Here is a 20084-nt window from a genome sequence, read left to right as displayed (position 1 = left end):
AAAATACGAGTAATATGAGCACATAAGACAAGCACAGCCATCTTCGTGGCAGTACTAATTAATGTACTTAACATACTTTACACCTTATTCAAACAACAACCTGGTAAACATATGAAATTAGATAAATTGAACCACCACAAGCCACGAAGCTTTATTAAATATTAACCTAATGTTTCCTTCATCAGGTGTTGGTCGGAAAGCTGCCGCAGCTTTTTGTATGTTCAGCTTGTTGGGGTAATGTTCCCAACGAGTGGTGTATTGCCCCGGTAGTGGCTCAGATGTGCCACGGCTCAAGGTAGGGCTTCTTCTGTAGGGTCATTTCAGTTCCAAGGACGCATGATGGAAGCAGTTCTCAAGGAACCTATGGAAATGGCTCTACCCAGAGTCGTGGAACATCAAAGTCGCTACCGGCATTATATACCACCCGTTGGGAAACGCTGCCCCAAACCGGCATGCAGAGCAGCCTCCCGAGAGAACCACCACCAGTGCCGCAAACTGAATATATATAGAAGAACTGCTACAGCTTCTCGAGCCATACCTGCTGAAGGAAACATTGGGTTAATACAGTCGAACGCCTTTATAACGAAGAGCTCGGGGCTTCCGAAATTGTGTATTATACAGGTCACATTTTAGCAAAGGTCGCACAGCTCACAATAGAACCGGGACAAAATTAGTCCTTCGTATACAGGTCATTTCGTAGTAGAGGCACTCACTGTAGAGGCGCTCGAATGTATTTCATAAACCTTCTTGGTTAGTGATTGTTTAATTTGCCTAATTTAGTGTTCCCCAACCAGACTGAGTGCAGCCAATGGTTACCTTTGAGCTTTGTAAACTTGTGTATTGCTTTGCATTATAAGGCTTGTATATATTACTAAAACAATTATGCATGAAATATTTTTTTCCAAAAACAACAGAATAAAAGATTGGGAAAGGGCATTATACTTATCCACTTATACTAGAAAGTAAACTCGAGAGAGAAGAAATAACTGCAGTTGGCTTTGTCATGTAATAGGCATAGTCTAACATGCCTCAGTTTCAAAGTCATGACCTAGGTAATATCAAAGCTTTTTTTATTTACCATTGCTGACAAACTCCAAACTTTATGAAACTATGTGCACAAGTGTAGTTTCAGACCTCAACCCTTTCCATACCATAGAAAATGACAAAAAGTGTATCGAATTTCCCAGTGATTTCTAGAACCATGGCCTCACGACTATGTATTTGTCATCGGCTATATTGACAAAGGGTTATTAATTAAAATGCTTATAAAACCTTTCAGCAACTAAAACTTTTATTGGCTAGTGAAAGAGGAGAAAAAGTCTATGAAATGACTGGAAACTAATGAACAATCTGTCATCATGCATGTATACCAGGTGTTTGAAGATTAGCGGCCCAAATTATTTCAGGGGCCTTTACCTGTTTATTAAGATTAACCCCTTGAGACAATATGTACACAACTGCGTACGCCAAAGTTGTGCTTCAACAGCAAAGGCACTGATGAAAGTAATGAAATCTAAAGTGTGTCACATACATCTTAAAACACTTCTGATTGGAATTGTGCTGCAAGTTTGAATAAGAAGTGCAAGATGCTTTAATAACATGAGTGGAAATGTAGATGGCTGGGTATTTTTACTCAGTGCGAGTATATTGTATGCAGTGGGTTCACTTCTTTCATTGTTTTTCACAATTCGTTGCACCAGGCACAATTTTCAAGTGACTGGATGGGTGCTTATCAAGCCTGCTAGGCATGAAATAGTTGGTGTCCTCCTAGATGATGTTCCTGAAGAAGCTTTCACATGGAGTCCGCATTCTCTAGACATACTAAAGGACTGAAATTTTTTTATCCATTTTGCAGCTGTACGCTTTTTATGATCTTGAAAATGCAGGAAATGCGGTCGAGGTAAATCAACAGAATCAGTTAGCACCTGAATGGGTTAAAGTGATGAATCTGCAGTGCCATTTAAGAAAGTATATTACCGTTACCAAGTCATTCAAAAGCAACCAGATAACCAAATCTATTACAGTCCTGCTGGTTTTGGCACTTAGAAAATCCACACTCCAAAGAATGAATACATGTGTGCTTACTTCACATATTTAGTATAAACAATAAGTAAAAAGGAAAGAAAGAAAAATGTCACAAAACTCACTCTCAAACGCTGCAAACAGCTCAGGTTTTTCCTCAACCATGTTCTTGAGCCAGACATTGGCATTTTCAGTATGCGAAGTGGGTCTCTTCTCATCCACTGCCGGCTGCTGCATCTGCGGCTGGAGTGGAGGTGTTGGTGGTGCTGGCTCGTCGGCACCACGCACAAAGTCAGCCAGCGATTTGGGCGATGATGCAATCATCTTGGAGATGGAGTGCGTGTATGACGAGATTGACTCCATTGGATTTGAGAGCCGCTTGAGTACCCGCTCGTGTGCAGATTCCTGGGCCCTGTCGGAAGAGACGCCACCTTCCACTGAAGCCCACTCCCTCATTCGCAGAGTAATGCTCTCCGTTGAGGAGGCACTATATGGCTCTTGGGCTGGCACATCGCTTGTTGAGTCCAGCTTGAGTGTTGGACTCAGCATACGAGACCAGCGTGCTGGCTCGGGTAAGCTCTTTCCTGCCGACGATGGCGGTGGGGGTGTGAATGCCTTTTCCCGGCGACCTCCGTTGTCTGGCTCCCTGCGCCGGGTTGGTGGAGATTCAGACGCCTTGTCAATGGGCTTGAACAAGTATTCGGTATTTTGCCTCTCCTCTTTCTTTGTAGCTGCCACACTCTCTTCCACACTGGGAATTTTCTTTTGGGGCGTCACTGTATCTGGCAGCAACTTTTCCTGAACGTTCATTAGAGCTGCGATGTCCTGGGCCACGAGCTTGTCGCCAGCCCGGTCATCCTTCACCACCTGGGCAGTTGCAGAAGACAGTTCAACTTCAAGTTGAGCACCATGAGGCACCACTTTGTTAGACTCTCCGGTGCCCGCTTCACCAGCAGCAGCTTCCTGCTGCTTGCTCACCTCAGTAAACACCTTCGCAGTTTTTTCGTGGGCCTCCGGAGCTGGTGCAACATCTGCAGCAAGTTGTTCTACTGCACCTTGTCTGACACCCGACTCTGCTTTGCCAGACACAGCATCCGCCACTTTTGAACCAGAACTTGTTTTGACTTCGACTGCACACGCTTCCTTCTGCGGCTCAGAATGAAGTGGCTTTTCAAGCGAGCATGTGTCTTTGCTTTCCAACTGTGCTCTACTCTGTTCAGTGGACTCTGCAACTACTTCCGGCTTCTGCGTGTAAATTCCCAACTGCAAGTCGCATGTCACGCTTTGTTGCAGCATTTGTTCCCAATTTTCGGACTTAGCAGAATCTACTCTGACTGCATCTTGCACCGCTTTTGGTTGCTCACACTTGGCCCCCAACACATCCGACAACACACATGTGGGAGCTTTGTTCTCGGTTTTAGCTGCTGAACCAGGCATTTCATTGCCACTTTGGCCTGTAGGGGGCACGCCTTCCTCCGGCGTTTTGGGTGGTGAGGTGACGATTACGGCACTAGTTATTTGATCAGACACGAGTTTTTCCAGGGTGCACTCACTGTGGGACAGCTCGGAGCAAGGCTTTTCACCTGCCTCCTGCATTGAAAGACTAGGCGATACTTCTGTAGTACACTCTTGCGAAGACTTGGTTGACTCTGATGACTTCCCACTGGAGCTAGCCTGGTCTTTGGGGGGTGGCTGGTAGTCAGCGGGCCGGTACGGTTCTTCCAATTGAACACCGGAAGCAGGGTCCACCGTGTCACTGCGCAGCCACAAGAAACAGTGTTTATACCCCGTGCTTAGAAAAACAAGCAGCATAAACATTTGTTAACTTAGCATAGTTTTATTCCAGCAATGATGGAAAACAAATCTGAAGACTTTTCCTCCCTCCAGCCTACAACGACACACTGCTCGGATATGCAAGCTACACCTGCACCTCCATGTATTGTATGCTGCGCCTTTGTCACTGCCTGCATTCATCGTCATTTGATTACTTCGATGGGATTCTGCGTATCACAAACAAATGCTGCTGCTGCTGCCATAATTTTCCAACAATCCATTTCATTTTCCACCCAATTTTATCTTTGTCATTGGCTCAGACATGGCTCAAATGCCACAGTCCTGCTGTCATTTGGGGTAGACACTTGATGTCACGCACAAGAAAAGAAGATAGGAGACTGGAATGAATGGTACAAAATATGGACTCTGGTCTCAATGTTCCTGGATGCACACTAACATACCGAGACTACATTGTCATTCCAGATCAGGTTCCCCACCCATAATTTTCTATGGAGAAGCAACCTTACTACCCCTCTCTTGAAGGGTTGAATATCATTTAGTTTGTACAAGAGAGCAAGGGGTGGGTAGCATAAAGTGACTACATTTCCCAAGTCACTAAGTGGTAATGTGGAGAGAGAGGAAGAAGCTATGTATGGTGGCCATGTACCATGTACCATAGCTAGTATTTACAAACAAAAGTGCAGAGTGCATTTTATGGTCCATCGTCTGCTTATTTTTTTTTTCCTCCTTATAAAAAGCACTGTCGAGACAGAGTCTATGTTCAGAACGGCCACAGGTCTAGCCCAGGGCGCATATTAGAAACACACAGGAAAGCTGTCTAGAGGCATGCATACAAGTAGTATCGGGTTTACTTCATAAGAGTAGTTTGTTCCTATCCTGCTTTCCAATTAAAATCTGGAGACCACCCCACTCATTCTAAAAGAATGTGCTGAGTGTTGAAAGGGATGCGAAGATATTTAAACAGTGAGACCTGCAGGTAACATACTTTCCAGAAGTGCTTGGATTTAAAGTGATGGAAGCATCAATTCGTCAGCAGTTGAAATAAGCAAGAGACGTTTGGAGTATTGATGGAAATAAGGCAGGCAAGAGGTTGACATGACCAGATCCGTCACAGGCATAGGTAGCCTGTGACGGATCTGTACAAGGTATATAGAGAAGTTTTGAGGAAGAAAAAGAAAAGATGTACACAAAAATGCTACAATGAAAAGCATGTACAGCATACCTGATTACCTCAAGCAGGCTAGGTGACTATTGTCACTGCCCCGTTTTGAAGGGGATGCCAATAAATCATCATCACCATCACATGAACAGGCGGTGCTGCAAGCCACTCATCTGACAGGCTTGCATTCATGCTTTCTATGGAAGCAAGTATGGAAGCCCTCCTGTGAACTTTTTGCTGACACTACAAAGCGACAACACTACAGCTTTCTTTAAAGCTTTCAGTGCCTCTGCCAACATAGCAGGCTCATCTTGCAAGCACCAAGATGTAGGAGTCATTAGAACCATGAAAGCAGCACATAATGAAACACATAATGAACCAGTTAAGCGGACACCAAAGAGAAAAGTGAGTTGGGCTGTATGAGTAAATTACCATTCTCTGATACCACAGAAAAGCCACTGTTACCATGAGAGGATGCTTGGCAGGGCCAAAAAATATGCAAGAACAAAAGACGTCCTTGCCTTTAACTTCCCACACCAGCTCGATGTGACACCACAGACTTTGAAGGCATCTACTCAGGCCTGCCTAGATCACTTTTTATTTGTAAGTATGAACTAAATTGTACTGCAAAAGAACCAAAGAATGAACTTGTCAAGTTTCAAGAGCTTTTACAGCACCACAACAGCCCAAGTAGAAGAAAATACTTTGAAATTTGTGACGTCACACAGACAGGTTAACAACCTAAACCTATGCCAGTTAGCCTTATATCTTGGCATTCTTATTGTATCATCAGATCATTATTAAAGCAAGTAACTGACTCCACACCTCCCAGTATGACACATAGAAGTAGATATCATGCATGTTCACTTTTAATAGGGTGGCTACTGCCCCTTGAGATGGGCAGTTAATGTCCACAACTCAACCATAAGATTTATTCTGCGCAGCTTTCATGGGCAGTTAATTAGAATTTTTTTGCCTCATTCACCACCTGCAACATTCTGTGAAAATTCAATTTCTGTCAGAGCTCAGAAGCAGGGCAATCTGACTGCATTGAGACAGCGAGAGTGTGCCTTAAATAGCTCCACCTGAAAATCTCGTTACCTTGTTCGTTTGTCTACCACAACTCATATATTAGCAAGTTCAGCTTTACTGATTGCTAGTAACACAGGCAGTAAGGAATTGAAAATTCCGAGGAAATAGCACTGACCGAAGGCGCATATGTGTAATGTCGTTGTAGAGGGCTGCAGCCACCACCATATCCATAGGGGCAGTCACTTCATAACACTCAGACCCATGCTCCATGACGAGTGCATCGGACACATTGGGCACAAACATCACATTGTTCGGAGTCACCAGTAGTGTTCCCATCACCACCCCCTGGCCATCCGTTATGTGTCGTGATGAAATCTTCAGGAACATGTCCATGTTCTCCTGCAAGATCACAAAAGGTCCCCAAAAAAGTCAAAAGAGCTGCATCAAGGTGCTTGACAAATGCTGCAATCACAAACTAACAGAATGTCAACCTCAGCTGAATAACTGCCATGCCAAGTTTCTAACTCTAGTAATAAAGCTTGCATGCAAATTTAGAATTAGAATTTTTGTTTTTCCAAGAATATGCGTCCTCCAACCAAAAAGCTGCCTGAAACAGCCTCAGTGTGCCAGAGGTCATTGGGGACAGCAGAACAGTCCAGGTATTACCGTCAAACCTCGATATAACAAATATACATGTAACTTATTATTGGATATAACAAGGTAGACAAACTTCTCTTTGTTGATATCAACATGTAATGAATATATAGGCTTATAATAAATATCCAATATAACAAAGGTATTTTTGTGTCAGAAGCAGCTCTTAATGATGTTCGACTGCACAAAATTTTTGCAAGTGTTTCAACTTATACAGCATTGTACAGTATTCAATGCTACGTAATGCTATAATTAACACATACACATCCTTTGACTTCATTAGGAATTAAACATTTGTATGACCTATTTGTATCACTTGTATGTGCCATAAAACAAAGTTCAAATGAAATGCACTACCATGAACAAACATAGATGGTGGTTAAACACTTAATACAATAACATCTAGAACATTATACCACATAAATTACAATACTACTTCATACTTAACAACACACAAACTATAAATTGATGTTCACAAAAACAAAACTGATTTCATAAAAGCAGAGGTGGTGATGTGAACACACAGGCTTCAGTGTCATCACATAGAAAAAAAAAGGAGAGCAACACAAAGAAAACAATGAAGAAATGATTTTGCTTCATTTTTGTTTATGGGGTGCTCTCAGATTTGTCTTTGGGCAAAGGCGCTGATGACCTTGTTTTTATTTTTATAATTTTCCAGACCCTGGTCTGTAGATAATACTTGTCTAAGCATAAAGATTTTGCGATGCACCGTCTACGTATGTGAGGCACGGTGCAGAGGATATAATTTTTCAGACCGAAGGCTCAGAAAGAAATCAGGCCAATTGCATCTCACTCTTTACCATGCTAAACCACACAGCATGATCATCTAATAAAATATAATATGATGTCTAATAAAGGACGCATGGTCTTAATGCTAGACAATACAATTTTGCTTACCAGCTATATGCATTGTTGTAGACAATATAGAAAAACTTATTTCCAGCCAAAATTTGTCCCTGCACACTATACAGTGCATGCCACTGTGTAAGAAATAGCCTTTTATTTTCAGCCCTGATTTGCTCCTGCAGACCACACCCGGCGCTGACTACATTCTAGAAAATACAGTACTTATTTGGGAGTGAAGGCAACGAGTATTTGATTGATGGTGTCTAAGGTAATGCAGCATACCTTGTTCTCTGGCTCAGCTGATTCAATGTGCTCAGTGGAAGAGCCACCATGTCGCTGCTGTTCCACGAAAGCAATGGGCGAGTCTGGTGGCGACACGATGGCCCTTGGCGAACAGGGTCGCTCGCCAGGCAAAGGTGGTCCTGCCCCAGTGCCATGATGGCCCGCAAATGCCTGCAAGTGGATGAGTTACCAAGAAGAAAGCTCAGCCAAACCTTACTGCAATAATTTCACTTGCAAAAATGGTTGTTCATTAGATATCACAAATGCACAATAATTAGACACAGAAATTGGTGTAAACAATATCTAAACTCTGCCTTGTGGCACATGTTCAAATGTGAGCAATTTCAGCAGAACTACTAATGCGCTAACATAAAATTAACTCCACTGCAACATGTCAAAAGTAGTGAGTAGCCATCTGGGAATTCAGTGCGAGGAGCGTTGTTGCCAACCCAAATCTGACAATTGTGAATTAGTAGCAAGAAACAGCAACTAAATAACCATGGAAATAAAATCAACAGGAACATTGTCAGTGGGGCATCTGCTTTGTTAGGAAATGGTGTACCTAAATGTAAACCTCTAAACACACTGATTTCCCACATGCATGCAATGTAGGGGCTGATACTTGCGAAAAAGCTTTCTAGCCTATCTAAATGTTAGCTTGTTGCAAAAATAGGAAAGTTGTCAGTCAGAGTCGCACATGGTCTTTTTGCGTGCCTTCACATCATCCCTGCCCTTATCGCTGTTCCTACCTGGAAAAGATATTTATTGCCTTACAAGTAGTATCTATAAAAAAACTAGCATTATTAGGACCTGAGTTTTATGTGCACCAGAGATAATGAAGCAAGGTGGCATGTGATAAGTCTTCAGTGTATGGTTTTGTGTGCATGGTGTACATCGCAGCCTGGCACTTCCAGAACTACAAATGCAAGTTTAGGTTCCGGGAAATCAATAATTTCTTCAATGTAAATGGCATATTGTTAAATATAACATTCCTTAGCTTGTTGCATAAAGAAGTTGCTGTGACCAAAAAGCACGAGCAACCAAAATTTAGTTGCAGGTGTGAGGCAGGTGAGCACGCATCTCCTCTATTCCCAGCTGTGGCTTTGCAGCGCATGCGCAGCCCACGTGCTCCACCTTGGAAATAATCTGTGGCCGGTGTAAAGCATAGGCGTGCCGAGATGGCCGTGGCTTCACGTGTGCTGCCTTCCCCCATGTTTAGTGCTAGAAGTGGCGTAATCTCGAGCTTCCGATATGCGTTGAAGTGATAGGCAGACAAAGCGTGCGCTTCCCCCTGCCAGTGCTTATCGTGGTGGTGTCACTCGCAATGAAACAACACTAATAGCTGCGGGGGGCTGAGTAGACATGAAAATGTCGCAGGCTTTGCTGCTCACCGCCGATATGAAGATATTACCAACACAGCATGAAACTATCTTTGGTCGCTGACTCTCAAATTCCACAAAATAATTTTTTTCTCATCGTGATGTTTTCATTTGCCTGATATGTCAGGAAATACTTCGTCTCTTTCCGCATGAAAATCTGTCGGTGACTAGGCTTACCTGCCTAAAAGCTCGAACTTTAATATAATGAAATTTCGATATAACGAAGTAAAGTGCCGAATTTACTAACTTCAAGTTAACAGTTTCAACCAAAAATACCAAAAAGTATCTTCAATCAAAGTTGTGGCAGGAAGAAAGCTTTTTTAGAAATCTTTTACTAGCACCCATGATCCATCCTTTCAATAGAAGCAATTACTAATTCAAAGCTATTGTTGTAGCTGACGTGTATGCTCACACAGAAGAGTCACCAACTTTTCAATTCCACCTAATCTGAGGAATTCACTTGTAGTGAGAGTTTATAAAAATTTCTTTCAAATGTGCAAAACATTGTAAGATTTAAATGCTACATAGGCACCACAATCGTTGCTTCCTACTGAAGAACATATCACAACGATAATTGCACTTTGTGGTCCTGCATATGCATGTACAAGAAACACTGACGCTCTCCTAAAGACCAAATGCTTTGAAGTTGGAGAAGAGGCTACTCTCCCAGCAGTGCTTTGAGACTATTGCGAGAAATCTGCACCAAGAAGTTCAAAGAACTAAACCAAGAAACCTGACCACGAGAATAACCAAGCAGCTGGTCACACATTGGTTCAATAAGATGTTCACTCTCTCTCCATACCTTGTAGCTGCACGTACCACAGGTGTCATATACAAATTATGAAATGTGTACACAGAATATACAGGAAGACACATCAGTTCTAGCTTCAGGGAATACGCTCTATTGTTCAGAAAGATGGCATGTTTTCATGTTGGTTTCACATTACAGTTCATGCCACTGTCATTGCTTCTTTATTAAACCTTTATGGATGAGTGTTGCCTAAGGCAACATACCAGAAAAAAAAAGTTTTCTTGACGAGTTTCAGTTCTGAGTATGAAGTTTCGGGCTAAATGTCTTTGACCAACACTGAATGATAGGCAGCAAGCATCATTTTTCAGTTTAGAGCAGAGACAAAATACTCGGAAGACAATTGTGGCACACGACTCACTTTCTTTTTAAAGCACGGTCGGAGGAGAAAAATTGATGCATGATGACCTCCAGCTGCAGTGATGTCACACAAATGAAGTAAAGCAAATCAAGTGTACACTAATGGTTCACATATGACGAGAGCCGTCTACACAAATTCCAAACGAAGCCATACTTGGCTTGGGGTGAAGCCCACTTCCAGTTTTTTGCCTGGTGTTTCCCCGTTATTGCTAAAAAGTTCACACAAAATATTTTTCCTTTTGGCTGATTATGCTTATTCACAATGTGCTTGGCACACTTAGACAAAAAATACTTTTTGTAGGTATTTATAGGTCTCGCCCTTAAAGAGTTAACACAAAATGGCGGTGAATACAGTGTCAGCATACATGACAGACAGTGTTAGCTTATCGTGTAAACAGACATTGCAGGTATGTTAGGCTCTCCCCATTTGGCAGTCCAACAAAACAACAAATATTTATAAACCATCTACACTGAGCTGTGCAAGACTAAATCCTACAAACATTACTCAGCAGCCAAACAAATACCAAATGACAATAATCAAAGCTTGCCTTGTCATCCTCCAGTCTCCCATGCTCAGGCGCGTCAGCTGCATCTTGCTCTTTGATAGGAATGTACAGTGTCTGCCAAGAAAATGAGACCACAGACAACAATGCTTACTCCCTTGAGTACGAAAACAGGAAAGCCCTTGAAAGTACCAAAGAGAGAGGCAAATTTAGGAGTCAGTTTATAAGGGGAGGCCGCAGGAAGTGTTTTTTGTTTACCATCACCTTTTCTATACACCAAATAGATGCAAAACTTTCATGTAACATATCAAATGCCAAATAAAGTCTTCATCATATATTGGGAACCTATTTCTTAAGTGGCATATAAATATGCATCTCGTGAAAAGTTGAAACCCTTTCTACCACCCTTGGATGACGAACCCAAACATGTCTCGCAATATATTTCGCCTTCTTTCTTTTACTGAAACAACAGTTAGAAGTTTAGAACTGGCTTTGCTGTGTCTGTCAGTCACTTGTATTATGTGGACAACTATGGTGGCCATAATCATCATCGACAAGTCGTCGTCATCAATTTTTGGAAGGTGCATTAACATGAGTTAATTACTTAAAAATCTACCAGAGTATAAAAAAAAAAGAAAATCTTACAGGTGACAAACAAGGCAGAGTTAACTGCACAAGAGAAAGCAACGAGGCATTTCTTCACAGCTCTCATTTTTGTTTCTGCACGTTGCCATCTTATTATTATTACTTTATTTTCTTTCTCATTTTAGAAGAATGCAACAACACAGGGACAGGACAAGCACAAATTTTGGCATCAATGTTGTTGACAGCTATTATCCCACTTAAAATCATCCATTTTTGACGCTATTCAACTTCATTTTGATAAAGTGGGGTTTCACCACTCCATTGAGAAGCGTTTGCTACTGACTTGACCAGGGAAGATGAGTCTGCTTGTTAACCGGTTCATCGTCGTCAGCTCCCCTGGTGTGCACTCGAACCTTGCAGCAATGCCAGCCAACGTGTCAGAAGCCTTGACCTGCACGTATAAGCAAAATGGTCTGTATGCAATGACATGGCTTCCAGAACATGTGGCAGTCACATAACCATGACTGGAGGTAAAGGCAGTGGAACAAATTCTAGCTGTTGATAAATGACACCCTTGAGCTATTGTTATCAAAAAAGTGTTGAGGCACCATCAGTGTCTCTTATTATTTAGGATTGTTGGTGATTAGAAAACCAAAAATTCATGTACAAGTCCTTGAAATATAGCCCTTGCAATATGTAGAGAGTCAAGAAACAGTAGGCAATTTCTCAACTATGAGAGCAAACACGCTGCTAAAATGCATCTTTGTTTCTTTTTGTCTTACATTTATGGAAAGCAGAGAGACAGCTATCTGAGCACATGCAGTACTCTTTAGAGACAAACTGTGATTAATCGCAAACATGTCGGTAGTTTCACAAAGTGAAACTAACACAAATGTGTTTCTGATGTCCCATTGCACTTGCCTTCACAGCTGTCTATTGATATAAAAAGCAAAGACTGGCCCAAATAGCTCATGTGAATAACCACGACAAAAGCAGCTTGGCATTAGCACACCACAGCTGAAGCGCAGTATGTAGCCTCATCATTATTCGTTGTCTTGCCTGCTTCCTGCATCAATGGTCCAGTGAACCAGAACAAAGCCAGAGCACCCAGCTCCCTGATGTGTCAGTCTTGCTGCAACATTGCGTGTCTTGATGCAATGCATACATTACTAGCAAGCACATAATGTGCCCAGAAAAAGAGCAGCAGCACAACACTTGTGCTTGCAGGATACATAGCTGCCTTGCTACAAACATGCCTGGCATATGGCAGGTGCTGCCACATGGTGCCAATAGTGCGAACCTCATCACAGCGCCATACGGAAATGATTGCTTATACCAATTTCAACAACATTCTGAGAAAAGCAGAAACTTGTCTACTCACTTCTGGTAAGACAGATCAAAATGCAAAAATAAAACATGCATCTGAACACCATAAGGTGAATTGTATGCTTAAATTTACATGCATAAAACTTATAGTACAATAGCACTCACTGTGCACTCTACAGGCACAGCTCTACATTAGTCATGGAAAACTGACGCTTGAAAACAATTAAGCCAGGCACAGTGACAGAGTACCGTTGGAGAGAAAACATAGCTAAGAATGCTGCTTGTTTAAAGGTGATAACATAGAAGTGCTAGCTGCAATTCAAAGTTCAATTAATAAAAAGGAGATGTCATCACAATAGAAGATATACACAGCTACAACGACATTTAGACTTCATGTAATCCAGAAAGCAGCAGCAGTGTTCTTGCTGCTAGCAGGAACAAAGCAGCACCGTATGATAGCATAAATAGGCGCAATAACGGCAACCAGCATTTTGAACCTTCGATTGTATTGCACGAAGTTCAAGCCATTCAGAAGAAAACCAGAAATTGAATCGTAGCTTAGAGCCGTGTATGTTTCAAGCAGCACAGGCGCGAAGCATAGCCTCCAAGATCTGGCTACTTGAGCTGCTTGAGCTCTGAGGTCATGCGCGAAGGTGGCTCACTGCACGAACGCACAGGCCAGACGCGGCTAATTGGCACCGGTGCAGCGGGGAACATGGTAGAACACGGTAGAGCATAATAGTATTTGTTATATAGTGGTACCATTTGTTATGTTGTTAAGACATCAAAAATGTGCGGTTCTTTCTTTGTCACTAGTCAAGCAAGCGCTAGTAGAAAACAATTACAGAAGCGTTTCTTTTACGGGAATTATTGGAATGGTCCAGCTCAGCCACCTCAGGAGTAGGAATGGTCCAACAATAGAGAGTTTTAGAATAGGGGCCCCAAACGTTCTGGGGCACCAAAGAAATAGCATCGAAGCCACTGCGCAAGCACGAGACGCAAACTGCATTTGGCTTTTGCATTGGGCATGCTATTTCACCGATATAGTGGGAGCCCCAAAAGTTGCCTGAAAAGATTTCCGTAAAGAAACATGGCGGCGCCCATAGAAGTGACGGCTCTAACCTAGCATCAAACTGGGTTCAATTTGTGGTAACGCGTGAAGTTCATAAGCTAGGAGAAGGGACTTCTTATCGCTTTCTCTCAACTAGCGCGTGTTATGAAGATTGATTCATTAGGTGCCGCTGATTCTGAATTCGATTATGGATTTTATGGCTCGTAGGCCTAACACGGCTTAGCTTGGCTGGTGAAGGCACATAAAGTTGGTTACTCAAAAGCAAGCACAACTAATTGTTTGCTGCTTACAGAATAACCTCTAAATTAAACGCAAATACACGAAAGTCAAAATTGCTATTCTTATCATAAAATGGTATATCTTATTTAATTATTTCTAATAGCTTTTCTTTAACACTGTAGTGGCGCTGTCAGCGCCAGACGCTATCCGCAAACACAAAGCCCTATTCTAAAGCTCTTCACTCCTGCGTGCCCCAACACTAACACCCGCTAAGCTCTTTGGGGACTCAAACTATTGGGGCCCCTATTCTAAATCTCTCAGATCACCACTGCAAGGAGCTAAATGAAGTTGAATTACGATGATCTCCACTCCCCGGAATTGAGTTAGAACGGAACAGGGGCATCTCCCTTCCACTACTCTGACCTATCCATACCCGTGTCCCGCGAAAATTTGGCTATGCGGCAAACTATTGAGCTTGGTTTGCTTGCATTAAACTCGAGCGCATGCATGCTGCTGCAGATGGCTGCACCAATTTTCGCGGACAACAGAACCAAACGTTCATTTTCTTCATGCAGAGTGTACTCGCAGAAGTGGGGATTACTTGCACGAACATTTGAAATGCATAGTCGACTAATTAACTAAGATAACTAGGTTTGTAACTACTTACCTAATGGCACATATTGCAATTTACAAATTTTAGTGGGTGAGACTGCAAGGCATATCCTCTTGAACATAATTGTGTGGATGACATTTACAACATATGCGCCATTAAACTTTTGGTAAAAATGCCCTGTGGTTCCACATACTTAACAAAACACAAAAATTACAGGAATACCGAAGTATTTCTCTGCAAAGTTCGAGAATTAATATCTCTAAGCTGGTGTCATCCTGAGAATTCGTCCCAAGTGGATCTGTCTTGCAAACACCCGGCTAGAATTTGTAAATTGCAATATGTGCCAGAAGTTAAATAGCTTCAAATTTAATTAGTTGTTCATGTATTTAAATTTCTTGTGTAGGTAATGTCCACCTCTTCAAGTAGACTAGCTCAAGGACCATAATTGGGTGTGCCATGAGCCACAGGCAATTTTTCAAAATTTTTGAAAATGTTCGCTGAAACACTCAGTATTATAGGTATATGCTGGGACAAGTATACAGCCCCGCCGGTGCCTTTAAATTTCATCACATTGCACAGCATGTGCCAGGAACAATACTCAAGAGCAATAAATGATTTGGCATTGTTCGCCGAATGTCTGGAGAGCTAATTAGCTTTCCAACGTAATAACACGTTCCGTAATAACCCGCGCTTTTGACATTTTTGCCCCCTTTCGCTACTGTCTGCAATCGCGGCCGTCAACGTTTTGTTCACAATCCGCTTTATTTACCTGTTTTCCGTTGGGTCTTTCCTAAGCTGTCCTGTTCCCTTGTCTGCCCTGTACTCCAATAGCAAAGGATGAAGAAACACCGAAGCGATGATCGAAAGCTGATTCAGCGTATCAGCACAAGAACACGTGCATCCTCTAAACGGCCTTATCAAAACAAATAAGAACAAGTACCTATAGTGTCGTGTGAATGCGCAACTGACAACGCTGGATCCAGCTCTAATAAGTATACACAAAAGTAAATACCATCACTAGAACCGCATGAAACGACAACAGCAGTGATTGAGGTATTCATCATGTCTACGTATTTCTTGTGGGAAAATGATGCAGTTTCGCCCTAAAGGCGAAGCATCGATAGCAATAAAAAGTCGCAGCTTAGGCCGAAAGGTGACGCATCGATTGCGACAACAAATTAGTAGACAGCTATCCGAAGTAATGATAAGAGTTTTATCAGCCAGATAAACTTGTAAACATTTGCTTACTAGCTAAGCCAACAAGCATGGTGTATGTGCCTGTGTCTTGTCAACAAGCACGGTGTATGTGCAACAAGCTTGTGTCTCGTCCTTGCTACTTTGTGGATGCATGTGTTTGTGCTGTTACAGTTTTTAAGTAAAGCATGGTGTAATGCGCAACAAGCAAACATGACCATATCCGCCTCGATGACCGCGGGAACTGTCAAAACGCGGGATTGAGGAAGCGCGGCAGCGGCAGCGATCGAATTGACCTTCACGCTGCCTCTCGCTTCGACGCGAACTAAGGGGCGGAAACGCAGCGTACACGAACCTATCAGCACTCAGCCCGCATCGTATATCGCTTTCAAAATAGGACCCGCGCCATACGCAGCAGACGCCGGAGTAGAACGCCCCCACACCCTCCCTCCAATGCCCCCCCCCGGTGCCCTGCGCGCTTCCTCCCTTGCGCGCGCGAGATTAGCTGCTGTCATCGGCTCGTGCCCGCACGCTTTCACTCGCACGTACAGCATACGGCGCGCGGCAACGATGTTATCGTCCTTCGACTTTGAGCTGTAACCGCGTGGCACGTTTTTTCGCTCGCGACAACGCGACGCTCGGCGAACGCCCGCTGATTCCGCACCCGCATGAGCACGGCGGGTGCGCGTAGACCGCGCCGCGTTTGCCGTTGTTCCGCTCAGCTTCTCCGCCAAGGTGCTCGGAGGGCAACACCATATGGTCACAGAAGCACGTGCTGGTGGACGAGTTGGTTATGCATGATTACAACGGAAACAACGTCTCCTTTCTTCGTCCGTTGTTTTATTTGGCGCCTTCGTTGTAACCATATGGTGGCATAAGGGGACCAATGCGTGACGTTAACGTGACGTGAACTAGCGCAGCGCTATCATGGGCTCCGCAACGCGAATTTCAGGGGTGCGTTCGTCGGTCGTGTCAAAAATCGCGCCATGTGGTTCCAGCTTTACACGGAACGTGACGGCGACGACAGAAATGGGCCTGGAGTGTCCATATAATTGCTACAGCAATAACAAAAAAAAAATACAATCGCGTATGTGAGCCGCAACTGCCAATGGCACGGCCAGAATATGTTCACCGTGTTGCCGCTTCTACTTTGGAACGCCACGCTAAACAGGCTTCCCTGCAGGTTAGACCGGTTGAAAAATGAAATTGCGAGGTATTACCAACCGTCCGCGCATTTGAGTTGTGACTTACAATAGGGAGCTGATAGTGCTCTCGGCAAAGTTAAACGCATCAAAGACGAGCAATAAAGGTGAAGTTCACACACTCCAGAGTTATCACGGTCTTCTGACAAAAAACGTGGGCCGATATCGAAGGCCATGCAGTCTAACAGTGCACGTGCCTCAAGGCGCTCGCTGTCACGAGGAAAGAATGCGACAGGTAAAAGAGCGACTTCCGCACGAAAGAAGGACGCGTGCGATCGTGGCCGAATACTGGTTCGAGCACTGGACTAGTGGTGCTGGCAAACAGGTTCGATCCCACCATCGGTCAGGCATTTGTTTACAGCATTATAGGCGGATTTCAACCACCTTGGAAGTATGTAACACAAAACTCCAGCAGTGCTGAACGTACGCGAGCGTGAAACCGTGTGCATGACATCGCAAGTTTATTTATAAGAGATACGAGGTATAGAAATGTCACTTTGATAAATAATAGTGTGCATGGTCACCCGTGAGGCATGCGCACGGAGCTGCGAAGACGTCACAATCAAGTACGCGCTATCGCATACTCATACGTGTTTTTGTTTTTTTTTTCTTTGAAAGGCGGAGAGGGGGCGCTACCGTAGTAGCATAATCACACGCAGTTACACGAACAGGCCGAAATCCAAGTTTTATTCAACGAACCCCAGCCTTGCGAGAACCCGTCGAAACATGTACGTATAACTCAAATAGAGCTACAACTCAGAGAGAACAAGGGTAATTGAGGGGCTCGGTTTTGTTAATTATATATATAACCAGATGAAGCCAAGGAAAGCATCGGGAAAATTAGCTGTGGCTGAAACAGGCATATATAAAATAAAAAGGGAAATGAAAGTGGACGAAAAGATAACTGTGCGGAATCCTCAAGCTTCGCATGCGTGCGTTGCACTACTTCCAATTCGTTGTGGGTCCAGCTCCCACCGGCGACAAGTTATCTTTTCGTCCACTTTCGATTCCCTTTTCTTTATTATTTTCTACTTCTGCCACAGCTAATTTCCCCGATAATTTCCTTCGCTTAATAACTGTCGGTTGGCTTTGTCTGGTTATAACTCAGGTTAACTGTAATTCGACACACACACACACAAAAAAAAAAACGTTTTTGCCCTGGCATAGCCAAATTTTGTGGTTAAGAATAGTTCCTAACTCCTCTAAACGAAGTAATATGCTACATGATACATCAACGAAGAATGGGCGAAGAACTGGTAAAGACTTCATTTAAAACAATCCATGCACGACGCTGAGCTGCTTTCATAGAGCGCAACGTAATACGTCTTCGAAGGAAAAGGTTATCAGCAAAACAAGGGTCGGAGCGAATGCTTGAGGATGCAGTTCAACGCTCCGATAACTTCCACTTCGGGCTGCCATAAAATGACAGCAAGAGTGGAAGACGCAATTGACCCGCTAACTTTTACCCGCTTATCTTCAGTTTACATTCTTTTACTTTTTGTTGGCACCACCACTGTATGCTTACACGTGACCAAGGAAGAGTTTTCTAGGTACTTTCAGAGCACCGCCATCTTTGAGTGGTGGGAGATAAACACGAACGCTTTCTGAACGCGATCATGCAGGCGGCTGCCGTGCCCCCACTCGACAAAACACTCACGCTCCCAATACAATATATATATGCAAACGTAAAAAAAAAACGGCAGTTCTCCTTCCGAACTTTTTTGCCTAAACAAAATCGACTGTTCCTTTTTGAAGGGCTCCGCACCAGGCTACATAGAAAATTTCGGCTATACGCTGGAAGTTGTTACGTGCCCTCTACCACCACAAGAATTTTCCAAATTGGTTCATGAATCGCCGAGGTAGAAATATTTCAGTGCTGCGAAACCATGATTTCAGGAGGCGAGCGTCATCGTCAACATAATACTCTCTGCACTTGCCCCGTCGAGCCTCCGCAAGCGAAATTTCTTCCCTGCGTTCTCCCATACCGGAGCGCGAGGATCGTGTGACGTATACGTCACAGCCTTTATTCCCTCTCCCTTTTTTGCTGCACGGCGCACTTCCGCTGACGGCGTCGCGTGTGAGCTCTTGCGTTTGTCTCGTTTCGCGCAGCGCACGGGTGCATCTGACTGGCGGTATAAGCCAGTGCTACACGAACACCGAGGCAGACAAGCATATCACAAAGCATGACCGCGCGCTGGAACACGGTAGAAAATGGCAGTTTCGGTGTCTGCGAGCGTGACCGAACGACCTAGGAACAAGCAGACGAAACGGTATATGCATCTCTCTTGCTACGGTACGAAGTAAAACAAAAAACGCGCAGATATTAGGTTTGTGCGTTTTATTATTTCTCTAAACCTTAATTCGTCTATTGAAGCAATAGATTACACAACAGATGTTGCCTCGAATAATTTTCGAAGTCACAGCATATACGTGTGCGTAGACACACTTGCGCATATACGTCCCTTCTCTGGCTGGGAGCACGGCGCCCGCGAGGAGAAGGGCAAACGGCGTTCGGTTTCAAATTTCAGCCATAGAAAAAGAATTTCAGCAAGAGGGGACATTCGGCGAGAACTGACAACAGGAAACACGCCAGGCATAGCGTTAATCCCGTCCGTTAGTCGACGCGGGCATCGAAAAAAAAAAAAAAAGAATGTGAAATGAACTTACAGACAACGTCTTACTCATTCTTTTTAATTCTTTCCCACTAAACCTAAGAAGTTTTGCGTATAAATGAACCTCTACTTTGTGATTTATTTTGCTTACGTTAACTAGCAACAAGCTAACGGCACGCAAGGCGCGACAGATGCATGCGTCGTGCGCCCGACAGGCCACCGAAGCCAGCGAGGCCGGTTGCGCATGTGGATTTTGCGCTGTTCGGCGACCCGTCTATTTTGGATGTAGCGTGTTTGTTGGGCTCCCAGCGTATTCTTGCGTTCCTTCTGCACTTCGACAAGGCACCACTGCACTACTGGTCTACCGCAAGGAGAGAAATATTTTTTGACAGTCTGCAACG

General features: G+C 43.6%; 1 protein-coding gene across 8 annotated transcripts in view; it reads right to left on the bottom strand.

Moving 5' to 3' along the window:
• The window catches only part of LOC135898880 (nuclear receptor coactivator 7-like), a 165052-nt gene that overhangs the window by 19639 nt on the left and 125329 nt on the right, over window positions 1-20084 (bottom strand). For 7 of the 8 annotated variants that reach the window (XM_065428064.2, XM_065428069.2, XM_065428066.2 and 4 more), the window contains exons 3-7: window positions 11789-11896; window positions 10906-10977; window positions 7811-7981; window positions 6183-6406; window positions 2148-3778 (exon numbers count right to left, since the gene is read on the bottom strand). In XM_065428064.2, the coding sequence (XP_065284136.1) occupies window positions 2148-3778; window positions 6183-6406; window positions 7811-7981; window positions 10906-10977; window positions 11789-11896 (2206 nt within the window). The remainder of the gene's footprint in view (window positions 1-2147; window positions 3779-6182; window positions 6407-7810; window positions 7982-10905; window positions 10978-11788; window positions 11897-20084) is intronic. The other variant, XM_065428068.2, reaches the window with a different exon arrangement.

This window comes from Dermacentor albipictus, unplaced genomic scaffold, assembly GCF_038994185.2.
Source record: "Dermacentor albipictus isolate Rhodes 1998 colony unplaced genomic scaffold, USDA_Dalb.pri_finalv2 scaffold_23, whole genome shotgun sequence".
Taxonomy (NCBI): Eukaryota; Metazoa; Arthropoda; class Arachnida; order Ixodida; family Ixodidae; genus Dermacentor; species Dermacentor albipictus.
This window is presented reverse-complemented; position numbering and strand designations above follow the sequence as displayed.